Source organism: Capricornis sumatraensis, chromosome 1 (assembly GCF_032405125.1).
Source record: "Capricornis sumatraensis isolate serow.1 chromosome 1, serow.2, whole genome shotgun sequence".
NCBI classification, from domain to species: Eukaryota; Metazoa; Chordata; class Mammalia; order Artiodactyla; family Bovidae; genus Capricornis; species Capricornis sumatraensis.
Window position 1 is genome coordinate 62,967,292 of NC_091069.1, and position 16,061 is coordinate 62,983,352.

General features: G+C 36.2%; 1 protein-coding gene across 1 annotated transcript in view; it reads right to left on the reverse strand.

Annotated features, from left to right (window-relative positions):
- Positions 1-389: 389 nt before the first annotated feature.
- REL (REL proto-oncogene, NF-kB subunit) overlaps positions 390-16,061 on the reverse strand; it is a 36,638-nt gene continuing 20,966 nt past the window's right edge. The window contains exons 5-10 of the mRNA XM_068966838.1: positions 7,952-8,092; positions 3,420-3,524; positions 3,097-3,309; positions 2,454-2,522; positions 2,240-2,311; positions 390-1,171 (exon numbers count right to left, since the gene is read on the reverse strand). Coding sequence (XP_068822939.1) covers positions 390-1,171; positions 2,240-2,311; positions 2,454-2,522; positions 3,097-3,309; positions 3,420-3,524; positions 7,952-8,092 — 1,382 coding nt within the window. The remainder of the gene's footprint in view (positions 1,172-2,239; positions 2,312-2,453; positions 2,523-3,096; positions 3,310-3,419; positions 3,525-7,951; positions 8,093-16,061) is intronic.

Consider the following 16,061-nt stretch of genomic DNA (forward strand, 5'->3'; position numbering starts at 1 on the left):
TTTCCTCTATTTCTTTGCATTGATTGCTGAGGAAGGCTTTCTTATCTCTTGCTATTCTTTGGAACTCTGCATTCAGATGCTTCTATCTTTCCTTTTCTCCTGTGCTTGCTTATCTTCTTTTCACAGCTATTTTTAAGGCCTCCCCAAACAGCCATTTTGCTTTTTTGCATTTCTTTTCCATGGGGATGGTCTCTACGCCCCAACTGTGACATAGTAAAGAAAATCTGCATATAAGGGGACCATAGGTTCAAACCTATGTTGTTCAAGGGTCCAAGGGTATATGAATATGGTATAGTCTCAGTCAAGGAAACATAAAATGTTACATTTATAAAGGTAGCATCAAAATAGTTACCTTTAAAGGATTTAATTCTTAAATCACCATTTATATCTTACAAGTTAACTTGAAAAAATTCAAATGGAAATGAATCACTCAATTGTTCATTTTGCATAGCTCCAATACCTGAATACTGACTATTTTGACCAAAACTATGACTGTTTGCATTAGTACCATTTGATGGTCCTGCCTCATTTATCATACTATTATCTGCACAATTAAAGTCAGATCCCTCAAATGCCTCTGACTGTGCAATAAAAGCAGTAGTACTAGAGCTGGTGACTGTTGACATACTGGAAGAAGACATCTGATGGAGCTGTCTCAAGTCTCTTGGGTCTAACACTGAATTACAGGAAGGATTTTCAAGATTCATGCTCACAAGTCTGGGATTATCGGTCTCCCTCATGCTGTCATTACTGGGTGTTATCATGTTCACAGGGCAGTTAGGCAGCATGCTGGCATCAGAAATACCATATAAGTCAGCTGGTGATACAGATGATGCTTCCATTCTACCTATGTCATTAGCATTGTTGTAAATGCAAGCATTAGAAGCATTCAGATCACTCATTTCCAGGAATGGTGGGATAACTTGTGAATTAGAGGAAAGTGTCCCTGTTGAAAAACCACTCAGTGAATTTGTATTGACTGAGCGTGAGGTGGGGTGGGCGATTGATGACCAGCCTGAAGAAGACTGAGTACCCATTGGTAGTATGGCTGAAGCAGGATGTGACAATGTACTTGAGATGGACGCAGAGGAGGAATAGTAGGATTCTGCTTGACTTGAAACAGGCCTGGAAGTTTCTGGCAAAACTGCACCATGAGAAAACAAGTTTGGTTCTGTGGGGAAGGAAATGTAGTTTTACAAAACTGAAATGAACAAAATTCTAAATTAAAATTATGTAAACACTCATAAAAAAATTTTCAAGGAAATCAATGTAACACTTCAAATAAAAATGTTAAATAGGAGATAATTATTAGATAAGTCCAAAACTGAATTCCATAATACTGTTTTACAAATGCCTATGAAATAATTTGGTAAGTTATTTTGGCATAGAAAATTTCATTTCAGTTAAATGTGGAAATCTAGCTTCTGAGGCCTTATAAAGGTATTTTTGAAATGTGAAAGATAAATGTCAGAATTTCACTTAATGGGCCTCTAAATATTCAAAATCATTTCATATTCTCTTCTTCCAGGAGAAAATGGAGGGATGGAGGAAACATTAAGGATGATTGAGAAATCTACATAAATTTCTAAGCCATATTATGATATAACTCACACTCATGTTCTATAAAATTTTCAGAAAAAAATGCAGTAGTATATTTAATTACATATTATATGACTGCTGTACATATTAAACCAAGAAAAAGCACTGATTTAAGAACATAAAAAGAAAAAAAAAGACTTCTAATTAACCCTGGATAATGATCTAAACCAGAAATTGGCAACTTTTTTTCCATAAAAAGCCAGATAGTAAATATTTTAGGTTTCGTGCATCAGGCAGCCTCTATTGGAACTTCTTAACTCTGCAGCTATAATAGTACAAGAAAAGAACCATAAACAATATGCAATCAAATGAGCTGTGTTCTAGTAAAACTTTATAAATAAATATAGGTAATTGACCAGGTCTACACCACTTCTTTCATGACATGCTGTAATTAGTACAATTACCATCATAGGAATGAAATGTAATTTCTCAAACAATAAATCCCCAAACATAATCACAGTTGCTAACAGGACTTTCAGAAGCTGAGATCAATTCATTAAATATTCGTAGCATGAAAAAAATATGTAGGAATGGAATAAATCAAAGACTCAGTTTTCATTACTAAGAATAGAATTCTAGTATATTGTGCAAAACACTGGTCTCTCTGATCACAAGGAATACGGTATCGGGCATAAAATACCTTTTTTGATGAATCTTCCTTCTCCAGTTGGTCCTAGGGGACTAGGTCTAGGTCTTTCAGGAAAATTAACTCCTGTGATAAATTTTTTCCATTATTAAATATAATTTGAAAAACAACAGTATACCAGTTAAAATTTGAAAAACTGAATAAAGAAAAAAAAGAAGAACCCCAAACCAAATTTACTTAAATACCAATCAAACCAAAATATTCTTACCACAATCCTGCCACAGTTTCTGGAAAAGCAGAGTTGTTTTTTGTTTCTTTGCTTTATTTCCATACGTGTCTGGTTAGAAAGAAATCGGGAAAATGTGTGAATATCAATGAGTATGCTTCCTCTCCTTTAACACATATACAGATGTTTTATTCCTACATAGAAAATGCTTTAAATAAATGTACATAACATGGATTTCTATGTGTCACAAAGTATGTCCCAAATCAGTAATAAAGGGCATTTTTCTCTTAGTAAAAAATAGTTTATAATATTCATCTTGTTTTATTATAACACCTACAGGTTAACCAATGGTCAATTAATGGGCTAAGGGCAGATTAGGACCAAGATGGAGACCACTTTCTGAGTGGCAAGTTTGCCATCTATCAAGAAGGTACAATAAGGACCAAAACAGAATCTCAAATATAAAACAACTTCTGATAAACAGTTTAGATATGTTGAAATTATCCCAGATACCTTTCCTAAGAAAGAGATTCAAAGAGCACAAAGATGAATCAAAAATCAACAAAAAACTTTAAGGAAAAGAAAACTGTGAATACATAACATGACTATATTCTAATATATCTTACAAAACAATGTTCTTAGCAGGACTAAGAAACACATAAACCATTAACACAAAAGGTCATACCCTTTTCATCTGGCAGGTATCTAAAGTCCATAGATTCACTAACTTCCTGATCGGAAGGTCGCCGCAGCTGCATCTTCACTGTTACGGGTTCTGTTATAGCTTTGCAGTATGGCGGAGTCTTGAAAACAATGGCTACTTGACGGTGTACGTCAGCTTGTGAAAAGACACCTTTTGCTTCCCACTCATTCAACACAAACCGAACTTCTATGTCGTCTAGTGATTACAAAAACAAATAATTCTAACACAAAGTAAAATGTACCAATCAATTTAAAATATATTCTGAATTCAATGAAACAAACAAACAAACAAAACCCAAAAAATACCTTTCTGAACTTTGTCACAGAGTAGAAATATTTCATCTCCTCCTTTGACACTTCCACAGTTCTTATTTACACGACAAATCCTTAATTCTGCAGTATTAGGAGCACCTAAATACAAAGGATTTTTTTTAATGGGTTGCTACCTTAGTAATTGAGTTAGACAAGGTTGTGGTCCATTTGATCAGACTGGTTAGTTTTCTGTGATTGTGGTTTTCAGTCTGTCTGCCCTCTGATGGAGAAGGATAAGAGGCTTATGGAAGCTTCCTGATGGGAGAGACTGACTGAGGGAGAAACTGGGTCTGTTCTGATGGGTGGGGCCATGCTCAGTAAATCTCCAATCCAATTTTCTGTTGATGGGTGGGGCTGTGTTCCCTCTCTGTTATTCACTTGGGGCCAAACTATGGTGGAGGCAATGAAGATAATGGCGACCTCCTTCAAAAGGTCTGATGAACGCATTGCTACACCCAGTGCCCCCAACCCTGCAGCATGCCACCGCCGACCCACAGCTTCGCCAGAGACTTCTGGACACTCAGGGGCAAGTCTGGGTCAGTCTCTTGTGGGGTCACTGTTCCTTTCTCCTGGGTCCTGGTGTGCGCAAGTTTCTGTTTGTGCCCTCAAGATTGTTTCCCCAGTCCTGTGTAAGTTCTGGCGGCTCCATGGTGGGGTTAATGGTGAGCTCCTCCAAGAGGGTCTATGCCATACCCAGGTATGCTGCACCCACAGCCTTGTCTAACTCAATAAAACAAAAGACACACCGTATAGGGCCACCCAAGATGGATGGGTCATGGTGGAGAGTTCTGACAAAACATGGTCCACTGGAGAAGGGAATAGCAAACCACTTCAGTATTCTTGCCTTGAGAACCCCATGAACAATATGAAAAGGCAAAAAGATTGGACACTGAAAGATGAACTCTCCAGGTGGGCAGGAGCCCAAAATGCTACTGGAGATCAGTAGAGAAATAACTCCAGAAAGAATGAAGAGACAGAGTCACAGCAAAAACAACACCCAGCTGTGGATGTGACCAGTGATGGAAGTAAAGTCCGATGCTGTAAACAGCAATAATGCATAGCAACCTGGAATGTTAGGTCCGTGAATCAAGGCAAATTGGAAGTTGTCAAACAGGAGATGGCAAAAGTGAACATCAACATTTTAGGGATCAGCAAACTTAAATGGACTAGAATAGGTGAATTTAACTCAGATGACCATTATATCTACTACTGTGGGCAAGAAAAAATAGAGGAGCCATCACAGTCAACAAAAGAGTCTGAAATGCAGTACTTGGATGCAGTCTCAAAAATGACAGAATGATCTGTTTGTTTCCAAGGCAATATCAGTATCACAGTAATCCAAGTCTATGTCTCAACCAGTAATGCTGGAGAAGCTGAAGTTGCATGGTTCTATGAAGACCTACAAGACCTTCTAGAACTAAAACACAAAAAAGATGTCCTTCTCATTATAGGGGACTGGAATGCAAAAGTAGGAAGTCAAGAAACACCTGGAGTAACAGGCAAATTTGGCCTTGGAACAGAATGAAGCAGGGCAAAGGCTAATAGAGTTTTGCCAACAGAACGCACTGGTCATAGCAAACACCCTCTTCCAACAGCACAAGAAAAGACTCTACACATGGACATCACCAGATGATCAACACCAAAATCAGACTGATTATACTCTTTGCAGCCAAAGATGGAGAAGCTCTATACAGTTAGCAAAAATGAGACCGGGAGCTGACTGTGGCTCAGATCATGAACTCCTTACTGCCAAATTCAGACTTAAAATGAAGAAAATAAGGAAGACTACTAGACCATTCAGATATGACCTAAATCAAACCCTCATGATTATACAGTGGAAGTGATAAATAGATTCAAAGGATTGATCTGTTAGAGTGTCTGAAGAACTATAGACGGAGGTGTGTGACATTGTACAGGAGGCAGGGATCAAGACCATCCCTAAGAAACAGAAATGCAAAAAGGCAAAAATAGTTGTCTGAGGAGGCCTTACAAATAACTGTGAAAAGAAGAGAAGCGAAAGGCAAAGGAGAAAAGGAAAGATATACCCATTTGAATGCAGAGTTCCAAAGAATAGCAAGGAGAGATAAGAAAGCCTTCCTCGGCGATCAATGCAAAGAAATAGAGGAAAACAACAGAATGGGAAAGACTAGAGATCTCTTCAAGAAAATCAGAGATACCAAGGGAACATTTCATGAAAAGATGGGCTCAATAAAGGACAGGGATGGTATAGACCTAACAGAAGCAGAAGATATTAAGAAGAGGTGGCAGGAATACACAGAACTATACAAAAAAGATCTTCACGACCCAGATAATCACAATGGTGTGATCACTCACCTAGGCAGGAATACACAGAACTATACAAAAAAGATCTTCACGACCCAGATAACCACAATGGTGTGATCACTCACCTAGAGCCAGACATCCTGGAATGTGAAGTCAAGTAGGCCTTAGGAAGCGTCACTATGAACAAAGCTAGTGGAGGTGATGGAATTCCAGTGGAGCTATTTCAAATCCTAAAAGATGATGCTGTGAAAGTACTTCACTCAATATGCCAGCAAATTTGAAAAACTCAGCAGTGGCCACAGGACTGGAAGAGGCCAGTTTTCATTCCAATCCCAAAGAAAGGCAATGCAAAGAATGCTCAAACTACCGCACAATTGCACTCATCTCACACGCTAGCAAAGTAATGCTCAAAACCACTATGGTTTTTCCAGTAGTCATATATAGATGTGAGAGTTGGACTATAAAGAAAGCTAAGCACCAAAGAATTGATGCTTTTGAACTGTGGTGTTGGAGAAGACTCTTGAGAGTCCCTTGGACTGCAAGGAGAGCTAACCAGTCCATTCTAAAGGAAATCAGTCCTGAATATTCATTGGAAGGACTGATGTTGAAGCTGAAACTCCAATACTTTGGCCACCTGATGTGAAAAACTGACTCCTTGGAAAAGACCCTGACGCTCAGAAAGATTCAAAGTGGGCGGAGAAGGGGACAACAGAGGATGAGATGGTTGGTGGCATCATCGACTCAATGGACATGACTTTGAGTAAACTCTGAGAGCTGCTGATGGACAGGATGGCCTGGCGTGCTGCAGTCCATGGGGTCGCAAAGAGTCAGACACAACTGAGCGACTGAATGTTTTATTCCTTTTTGATGGAAAATTTTAGGAAAATAATTTACAGGATAGATAGCAATAAAAGCTTTAGTGTATAAACAAGTAAAGGACACTCAATACCTTAATCTTCCACATCTATCCTTTTCCTTTCTTAATGGCATTGCCTTGGTTTATTTAGAGCCTTATGATTTCAATTGTAGACATTAACACGTCTTCTAATTAAATCTCCCTGCTTGTAAACTGGGATTTTTCCTATCCATCCCATACACTCTCATCAGATTGAACTTTTAAAATCATGACCATAACCCTATGGCAATGCAGTTTTCATACTTCCTATTATCTCGTCAACATTATTCCAATAATTCCCTGCCATTCAAAGCTCTCCATGATGAGGAAAGTCCAATTTACCTTACCTTTATAACTCTACATTCCACTATCTTTTCGCATGTAGAACTGGTATAGTCATACACCACTGGTGGGCACATATGTAAGAGTACACATACACAGAAATATTTGAGGGCAATTTCATAATCTTTAAAACTATAAATATCCAGATCCTTTAACCTACCATTTGCCAACATTTCTGCTTCAACAAATTTATGCTAGGGACATCTGCACAAGATAGGCACATATAGGATATATTTAATGCAATACAATTTGTTAAAGAAAAAAGAAAAAAATTGAGAGGGAAACAAGCCAAATACCTTGTAACAAGCTAGTGATTTATAAAAGTATGATACAGTTATATCATATGCAGCTACTGAAAAGAATAAGGTACCTGAAAGGGAAAGAGGTTCAAGATATGTTTCTAAGAGGAAAAAAAAAAAGTTAAAAAAAAAAAACAGTGATGATTTTCAAAAAGTTGCCAAAAAATAGATGGTGTGAATGATGATGATGAGATGAGGTATTTGTTGTATATATAGTAAGAAGAAACTGATGAAATATCTTTGGAGAATGAGATTATAGGAGGTTTACACTGCTTGTTGTCTACTCCAGATAGATAACATCTACTCCATAATGTTTGAATTTTCCCATAATGAGCATACTCATTTTTTTAAATTGCCAAGATACTTTAAAATTTTTTAAAAAGCTAACATTGGGACTTCCCTGGTGGTCCAATGCTTAGGAATCCTCCTGCCAATTCAGGGGACATGGGTCCGATCCTAGGCTGGGAAGATTCCACATGATGCAGGGCAACTAAGCCTGTGCACCACAACTACTGAGCCAGTGCCCTACAGCCTGTGCTCCACAACAAGAGAAGACACCACAATGAGAAGCCTGCGCACCTCAAAGAAGTAGCCCCCACCCTCTCCAACTAGAGAAAAGCCCGTAGAGCAACAAACACCCAGCATGGCCAAATAAATAATAAAATAAAAAGGCAAGGCTACAAATACAAGAAAAACAAATTACTTACGGTTGTCATAAATTGGGTTGGAGACAACAGGAGGTAGAGCAGTTGTCAAATTACCATGTTCATCAGGGAGGAAAACTTGAAAACATAATCTCACCACGTTGAGGTCACAATCTTCAATATCAAGCAGCTGTTGTTCAGGGACTAAATAGTACATTTAAAAAAAAATAACAATATAGAATAGTCACATAGAACTAAAGCCCTGTTAAGTCCTCCTCCCTGCCCAATACAGCCAATAACCTTTAGTAGCATCTAAATCTGTACTAACAAAAATACAATGGTACACAATCTCAAGCCAGCCTTTTATGCTTTTCATCATATATTTCACTATCCATCATAATTCATAAGTAATGGCCATGGTCAGGGAGTAACTATCCCAGTCATCTGGTATTTAAAGCAGAACCCCAAAGTTGCATAAATCAAATTTTTTAAAAAAATGGTTGTAGGTTTTATACAACAGAGACTAGGCATTCATTCACTAATTTAACAAATACGTATTTAGTTCAGTCATGCATTAAGGACTCTGCAAATTATCTCCAAAATCTGCATAAGAATTACTCCATTTTACAGATGAGGAACTGATTTTAAAGAAATGAAATTACATATCTAATGTTTCACAGCTAAGAAGTGGCAGAGAAGAATTCAAAACTCAGGCCACTGAATCCAGAGCCTATGCTCTTAAAAACACTGAACCCTATTACAAAATTTTACATATGTGTTGCATAAAAATGACATACACAGGAAACATAGATCAATATTTTAGGGGTCAAATACAAGAGGATACTAGATGAGTTAAGTCAGCTAATTTCCTTAAGAAATTTTATGTGCAAACTTAACTTTCCTCAAAAGAAAAACAAACAAAAAAAAAAAACGAAAAACCCACAGCAGGAAAATTTTACAGTTCTGAAAAAAACTTTTTAAACATGCTTTATAACATAATATAATGACAGTCTGTTAAACTGCTATTTAAAATAAATCTAGTTCCAAAGGAAAATATAACTGCCTTTTCAAAGAATACTATATGGTGTAGCAATCAACTATAACTAACAGCCATGTTTATAAAAAGCATGAAATACATATATTAAATTATATGACAATTTTATTTTTCAAAAAGCATTGAAACTTGAAATATGAAATTTGAAAATGGTTAAAACCCAAATTCTTTATTCTCACAGTTAGCAATAATAAAAATGATAATACATTTTTGACTGTTTTTATGTAAACTATACTCAGTAGCTTTCATGATATTAAAAATTTTTCCACTGTCAGCATTCTTAAGCCTACAATTCCAAAGAGCCTACAAAAACATATCTGTACAACTAAAAGGTCAAATGTTATAATACAAACACCTGTATCACAGCAATCTCTGCTGGCACAATTAGGTAGGCAATGAGAGATCCACATCATCAAAATAATTTTTTTAAACATTATAAATTTATAGTTTAAGGCAATATTTCTCAATTCCTAAGAGGAGTAATCAATACACACAAAAATAAATTAGAAAAGTGCTCTGACAAGTGTAAAAACAAACCTATGTGAATGGATAAACTAACTGTGACAGCTATGTAATAAAAAAGAACTATGAATATAAACACAAACATGTATGTATCTCAAAAATGTTACGTGAGCAAAAGGAACCAGATATAAAATATCTATCACATGCTTTCATTTGCATGAAAATTCTAGGAAAGATTAATTGATGACAAAAGAAAGCAAATAGCTGACTGGAGCCAGAGAGGGGAGAGGGAATTGACTGGGAGGTAGACAAATTTTGTAGTAACAGTGGAGGTAGTAGACATATTTCTCATCTTGACTACGGTGGTGTTACATACATCTGAGTGGATCCCACTGTATATAAATAAGACCTCAAGAAAACTTTAAAAATCTTTTAAAATAGTACATGGAGGAAAAATAAATTGGTTAATAAACCAGGAATGGGAATAAAGATATATTTATTATAAGCCAGGATCAAAGAAACCCAGAGACGTAAGTTCAGGATAAGAGGCTTCCTGTTTTCCAGATATATCTTGCCAATTTAGAAGTAGCTAAGAGGATGAGAAATTGAGATGAGCTTTCAAAAGACTATAGATGAAAAATAAAGGAATGCAGGGTCTGCCAAAGATAGAAAATATGATAAATGCCCAGTGCTTTAGCTGGGGCTCTTGAGAAGTTAAACCCAGAGTAAGGGTGGACTGGATAGAAAGATACCAGACCTCACAGGGATAAAAGCCCAGCTTCAAATAACCTAAATCATTCACTAATTTTAGATGATCTCAGACTTCTAGTGTGACTAGCCACTTACCACAAGAAAGCCTTCTGAAGGGAGATTATATCCGAGACATCAAAACTTTGTGTATAAGGTGACTGGTGAAAGTGAAAGTTGCTTAGTTGTGTCTGATTTTTTGTGACCCCATGGACTATACAGCCCATGGAATTCTCCAGGCCAGAATACTGTACTCTATTTTAAATAAGCAGGCATAAGAAGAAGTGAAAGTGAAAGTGTTAGTTGCTCAGTCCTGTCTGACTCTCTTTGATCCCATGGACTGTAGCCCGCCAGGCTCCTCTGTCCATGGGATTCTCCAAGCAATAATGCTGGCGTGGGTAGCCATTCCCTTCTCCAGGGGATCTTCCCAACTCAGGGACTGAACCTGGGTCTCCTGCATCTCCTGCAGGTGGATTCTTTACCTCTGAGCCACCAGGGAAGCCCTGGCGTAAGCAACAAAGTAAATTTTTTTTTAAGACAAGGAAAGAAACATATAGAAACAGACCACAAACATTCCACATAATTAAGTTTTCAGACACATGACTTAAAATAACTATATTCAATATATTTAAGGAGTTAAAGATAATACTGAGAGTTCAGCAGAGTACTTGAAACTATTAGAAAAGGAACCAAGCAAAATTTAATAGAACTGAAAAACACAATAAACTGAAATTTAAAATGTCATCAAATTTATCAACTGTTTTATAGAAAACACTTCATGTCTTATCTTTTTATAGAAACCAAGGACTAAAATCTACAACATTTTATACTGAGGTTTATATATATAAATATATATAATTTTTTTTCTTTTAAACCAAGAATTTTTAAAGTATTCATCTACACTGAAATCTAAGGCATTTGAAAGCTGATTTTTATACATGGTGAGAGGCAAGGAATCCAACTTTCCTCAGCTTCATTTATCAGCTATCAATATTTTCTCCCTTTCTCTTAATCTGACATGCTACCACTGTTGTTTGCTAAAGTTTCATATTTTCATAAGTCTGTTTCTGGGCTCTCAGTTTTACTCTACTGGTCATTTAGTCTATTGTTACCACAATACTACTTAATTAGTACTTCTTCATAATAAACCCCAATATCTCATAACTATTTCTTCATAATAAGTCCTAATAGCTGATAAGGTCAGTTTCTCATTGCTGGTCCTCTTCTATAAATTATCTTCCTTTTCCTGTTCAGAATCATATTATCATATTTATTGAAAATCCTTGTTGGGAGTTTGGAATTTCACTGACCCTATATATCAATTTGGTACAAAATGCTATCTGATATTATTGATAATAGAGAACATGATATACCTCTCCATCTATCTAGGTGTTCTCATAATGGGCTTCCCTAGTGACTCAGTGGTAAGGAATCCACCTGCCATTGCAGGAGATGTGGGTTTGATCCCTAGGTTGGGAAGATCCTCCGGAGAAGGAAATGGCAACCCACTTCAGTATTTTTGCCTGGGAAATCCCATGGACAGAAGAGCCTGGCAGGCTATTGTCCACCGGGTCACAAAAAGAATAGGACATACTTAGACGCTAAACAACAAAACAACAATTATCTCATAATAAAATTTTGAAATTTTCTCTAAAGAAATCTTGATCATGATTTCTTAGATCTGTTGCTAGGTATTTTATATTTTCTGACAATATTTCCTTTAATTATTTGCTGCTGTCCTATGGAAATGCAACCGACTTTTGTATGTTAATTTTATATGCATTCACCCTTTTATTAATAATTTCTATATCCTTTTGCATTCTCACTGTAAATAATAGCTTCCAATAGCTGGTTTTATTTCCTCAGTTTTGACTAGATCTCTGTGCACTGGTTAGAATCTCCACTACAGTGCGAATAGAAGCAGCAAGAGTGCACATCCTTTTCTCATTCCTAACTTCAGAGTGAATGCTTCCATTTCCTCCACTTAGATAATGTTTACTGTAGGCTTTTTAATACAAACATAGCATAATACAAAAGGCCTTATTTAAAAAATTCTGCAATGTGAAAAATGATAGTTGCAAATCTAACAAAAGTAAGCATGAGACTAATCAAATTCTCTTAAATTTCTCTTAAACTAGTTTAAAATTTCTCTTTATACCTTATCAAAAGGATAAATACAAGGTAACAATTATTCTCCTTAAGCCACCTTATAAATAAATGTCACTCAGTCTTAGGAGCAGTGTATATGCAGTAAGAATTTTATTTTTATCAAAGAGATATGATCATGATTTCTTCTGAAAGCAGGGATTAAAATTTTTAAATCAATTATAAGACCTACTGGCAAAAGAGATGTGACTTTTCCAATATTCTAATTATTGCTAAATATTACTAAAATTTAAATAGTGACTAATGGGGCAAAAATATACAGTACATAGATTAACAATTTTAAGAGCTATGTCTCATTTAAGGAAGAAAAACAAAGCTTAGTGATAATTCATTTAATTTCTGTTACTTAAAATATATAGATATAATACAGTAAAAGCTAACATTTAAGTGCTTGTGTGCCAGGCAAAAGGTAAATGGTCACAGCAATCTACCATTCATTACTTATTCTTTCAACATATTTACTGGGTTTTTATTATGTGCTACACACTAAAACAAATGCCAAATAGAGATATGAAAAGACAGTGCCTGCCCTTAATGAGATTAGTGTCTGGATGAGAAACAGGTATATAAGCTAAAACTATATAATATAATAACATGAAAAGTGTTATAATGGGAGTATGTTCAAGGCATATGCCTTTATACTGAAGGCATATAAGAAGTGTCCCAAGTTCTGCACAGGGTAATAAAGAAGGCTTTCTAAAATGATTGCAATGAAGAAAGGATAACAAAGTACACAAACGCTTTTTCTTCCTTCTTGCTTTTTAAGCTTTAAGTTGTGAGGAAAGGCTCTTATTTTCTTGTATTTAACCACACTTTAGAGAGGAGAATCTATTAGAGACTATCTGTCTTTTTAAACTGCATTCCCTTTCAGACTACCAATATAAAATTATCCTCCCAAACTTAACTGTAAAATAGTCTTTGTGCTCCCCTAACAACTCAATGGCACCCCACTCCAGTACTCTTGCCTAGAAAATCCCATGGATGGAGGAGCCTGGTGGGCTACAGTCCATGGGGTAGCACAGAGTCGGACACGACTGAGCGACTTCACTTTTACTTTTCACTTTCATGCAGTGGAGAGGGAAATGGCAACCCACTCTAGTGTTCTTGCCTGGAGAATCCCAAGGACAGGGGAGCATGGTGGGACGCTGTCTATGCGGTCGCACAGAGTCAGATACGACTGAAGCGACTTAGCAGCAGCAGCACCAGCAGCAGCAACAACTCAGTGTCCTCTGTACATGAAAAACAGTATAAAGTAACTAATAAAAGTAACAGAATTGTGAATTCTTTATTGTAAAAATCTTATAGCTTTTAATCACTGAATATTAGAATTCCTTATATGTCATTACATAGCCAGAAAGTGATAGCTAAAATTTTTTTCCCTGCTTTTGCAGTAAGAGTCCCCCATGAAGTCTTTTTTTTTGTTTTTTTTGGTGCCAGCTAAATGAACATAGTTAAAATTTGCTATCAGTGCCCTTAATTAAATTCTTCCATCTAATTTAGACTTTAGCACATATTAGATAATTTGAACTGGTATTTTACATGAAGCCTCAAGTTTAATACTACTTAACTACTGTATGTCCCGTTCTGCAAGAGAGAGCTACTATTTTAAAGAACTAATAGCAAGAAAGAATTCACCTTAAACATCCTAGATACACACAAAAGCAAAAACCATTTTTAATAGTCTTTGTATTTTCACATACTTGATCTTTAGGAAATGGACTGTCATAATCAGATTGTCTATAGACCAGAATTGGTAGATCCCATTCAGCTAAACATTTTCAATTCCACTGTTTCTAAATATCATAAATATATAACACAAAGTCAGATACTAATCTTGTAATTCTTTATCAGTAGAATCTTCCTGTGTTAAGTGATACATCTATTTTAAAAAGTGTCAGTTCAGCTTGGCAAATTCCTACACAAGTGGTAGAATTTACTGGTATATTCTGAAAATAACACAGAATAAACAACCAAGAAAGGGTAACTCTACATTTGAGTTCACATTACTTCCATTAGTTTTTAGTGTTTTGAGTTCTTTCAAGGGGATTAGGTATTATACGTTTTGCTTAATATTAGAAATGCACATTCTAGGTTTTATTTCAACAGTCTAGGAAAAACAATAAAACACAGAATATTTATTTCTATTACAAAAACCACATCAGAATAGAGAATGAGGTGACTCTAACCATTCTATTTAAATTTATAACTCATCCCCCTAACTACAGATTCCGGGCTCCTTACACGGCTGTTTTTATCCTTTAGTACTTCTAGCTGTCTAATAAATTATATGTGTGTATGGCTGCTCAGCCATTCAATCATGTCTGACTCTACAACCCTAAGGCCTGTAGCCCAGCAGGCTACTTTGTCCATAAAACTTTGCGGGCAAGAATACTGGAGTGGGTTGTCATTTCCTACTCCAGGGGATCTTCCCTACACAGGGACTGAACCCATTATCTCTTGCACCTCCTGCACTGGTAGGCAGATTCTTTACCACTGTACCACCTGGGCTTCCCAATAAATTATATACTTATTTATTAAGTTTAATTGTTAACTCCTAGTCTCTCTCCCTAGAATATAAGTTATTCAAAGGCAGGAATTTCTATCTGTTCTATTCACTGACTTATCCTGAGCACCAAGAACAACCTGGGACTATAAGGATAAAATAAGGTAAAAATCTGTCAAAGGAATGAATGCAGAAGTAGTTAAGATGAGTAACCTACTGTATACAGGGAGAAAACACACTGCCTGAAGGTACTTGGCTGTAAAGATAAATATCTAATATAACAGTAACACAAATACATTGTTTATGTGCCAAAGTCAAATATAAATAAGTTCCATTAGAGACACTGTCTACAATAAGCATGAAATCATCTCAGAAGACAACTGAATGACCTAATAGATATCATAAAACTTTTTGTGATCAATTGCTAAGTGAATGGTATAATTAAGGGGATAGGACTTTGGGCTCAAGAGAACTGAAAAGGCATTTCAGATAAGGAAAGCAAAGGAAAGCAATTTGAGTATTTTTAGTAGACAAGTACAAACAAAGCATGTTCATTCAGTTATTTATTTATTCTGTCAACATATTTTAATTATGTTTCTTCTGTGTATCTGACACTGGTCCAGGTACCAGAGATGCACAGAAGAATGGTTCCTACCTTTCAGAGTCTCACAATTTTGTGAGGAAGAAACATATAAATAAATTTATAGCAAACAGTGTTAGAAATATAAACAGCACTTTGGGGAAACAGATGACTTCGCTCCAAGAAGGTCACAGAAAGCATGAAAGAAGTGTCCCTTAAATTTGAGGGATGAGCAGAAAGAATTTACCAGACAGATTAAAGCATTTCATGCAAGCAACTGCAAACAGAAGAACACAGAGGCAAAAGATGATACCTAGAGATGATGCTGGAATGGAAAACAAGGATCAGAATATAAAGGGCTTTAAATGCTATGCTTGAGAAACTCAATCTAGCCAGTATATCAGAGTTCCTCAAAGTATGGTCCATGGATTACCAGCATTAGAATCATCTAGGGCAGAAATTTCTGAATTGTACTTTGAGACCCAGTAGAGTACATCATGAGAAACACTGGGCCGGAAGAAGCACAAGCTGGAATCAAGATTGCCGGGAGAAATATCAATAACCACAGAGATGCAGATGACACCACCCTTATGGAAGAAAGTGAAAAGGAACTAAAAAGCCTCTTGATGAAAGTGAAAGAGGAAAGTGAAAAAGTTGGCTT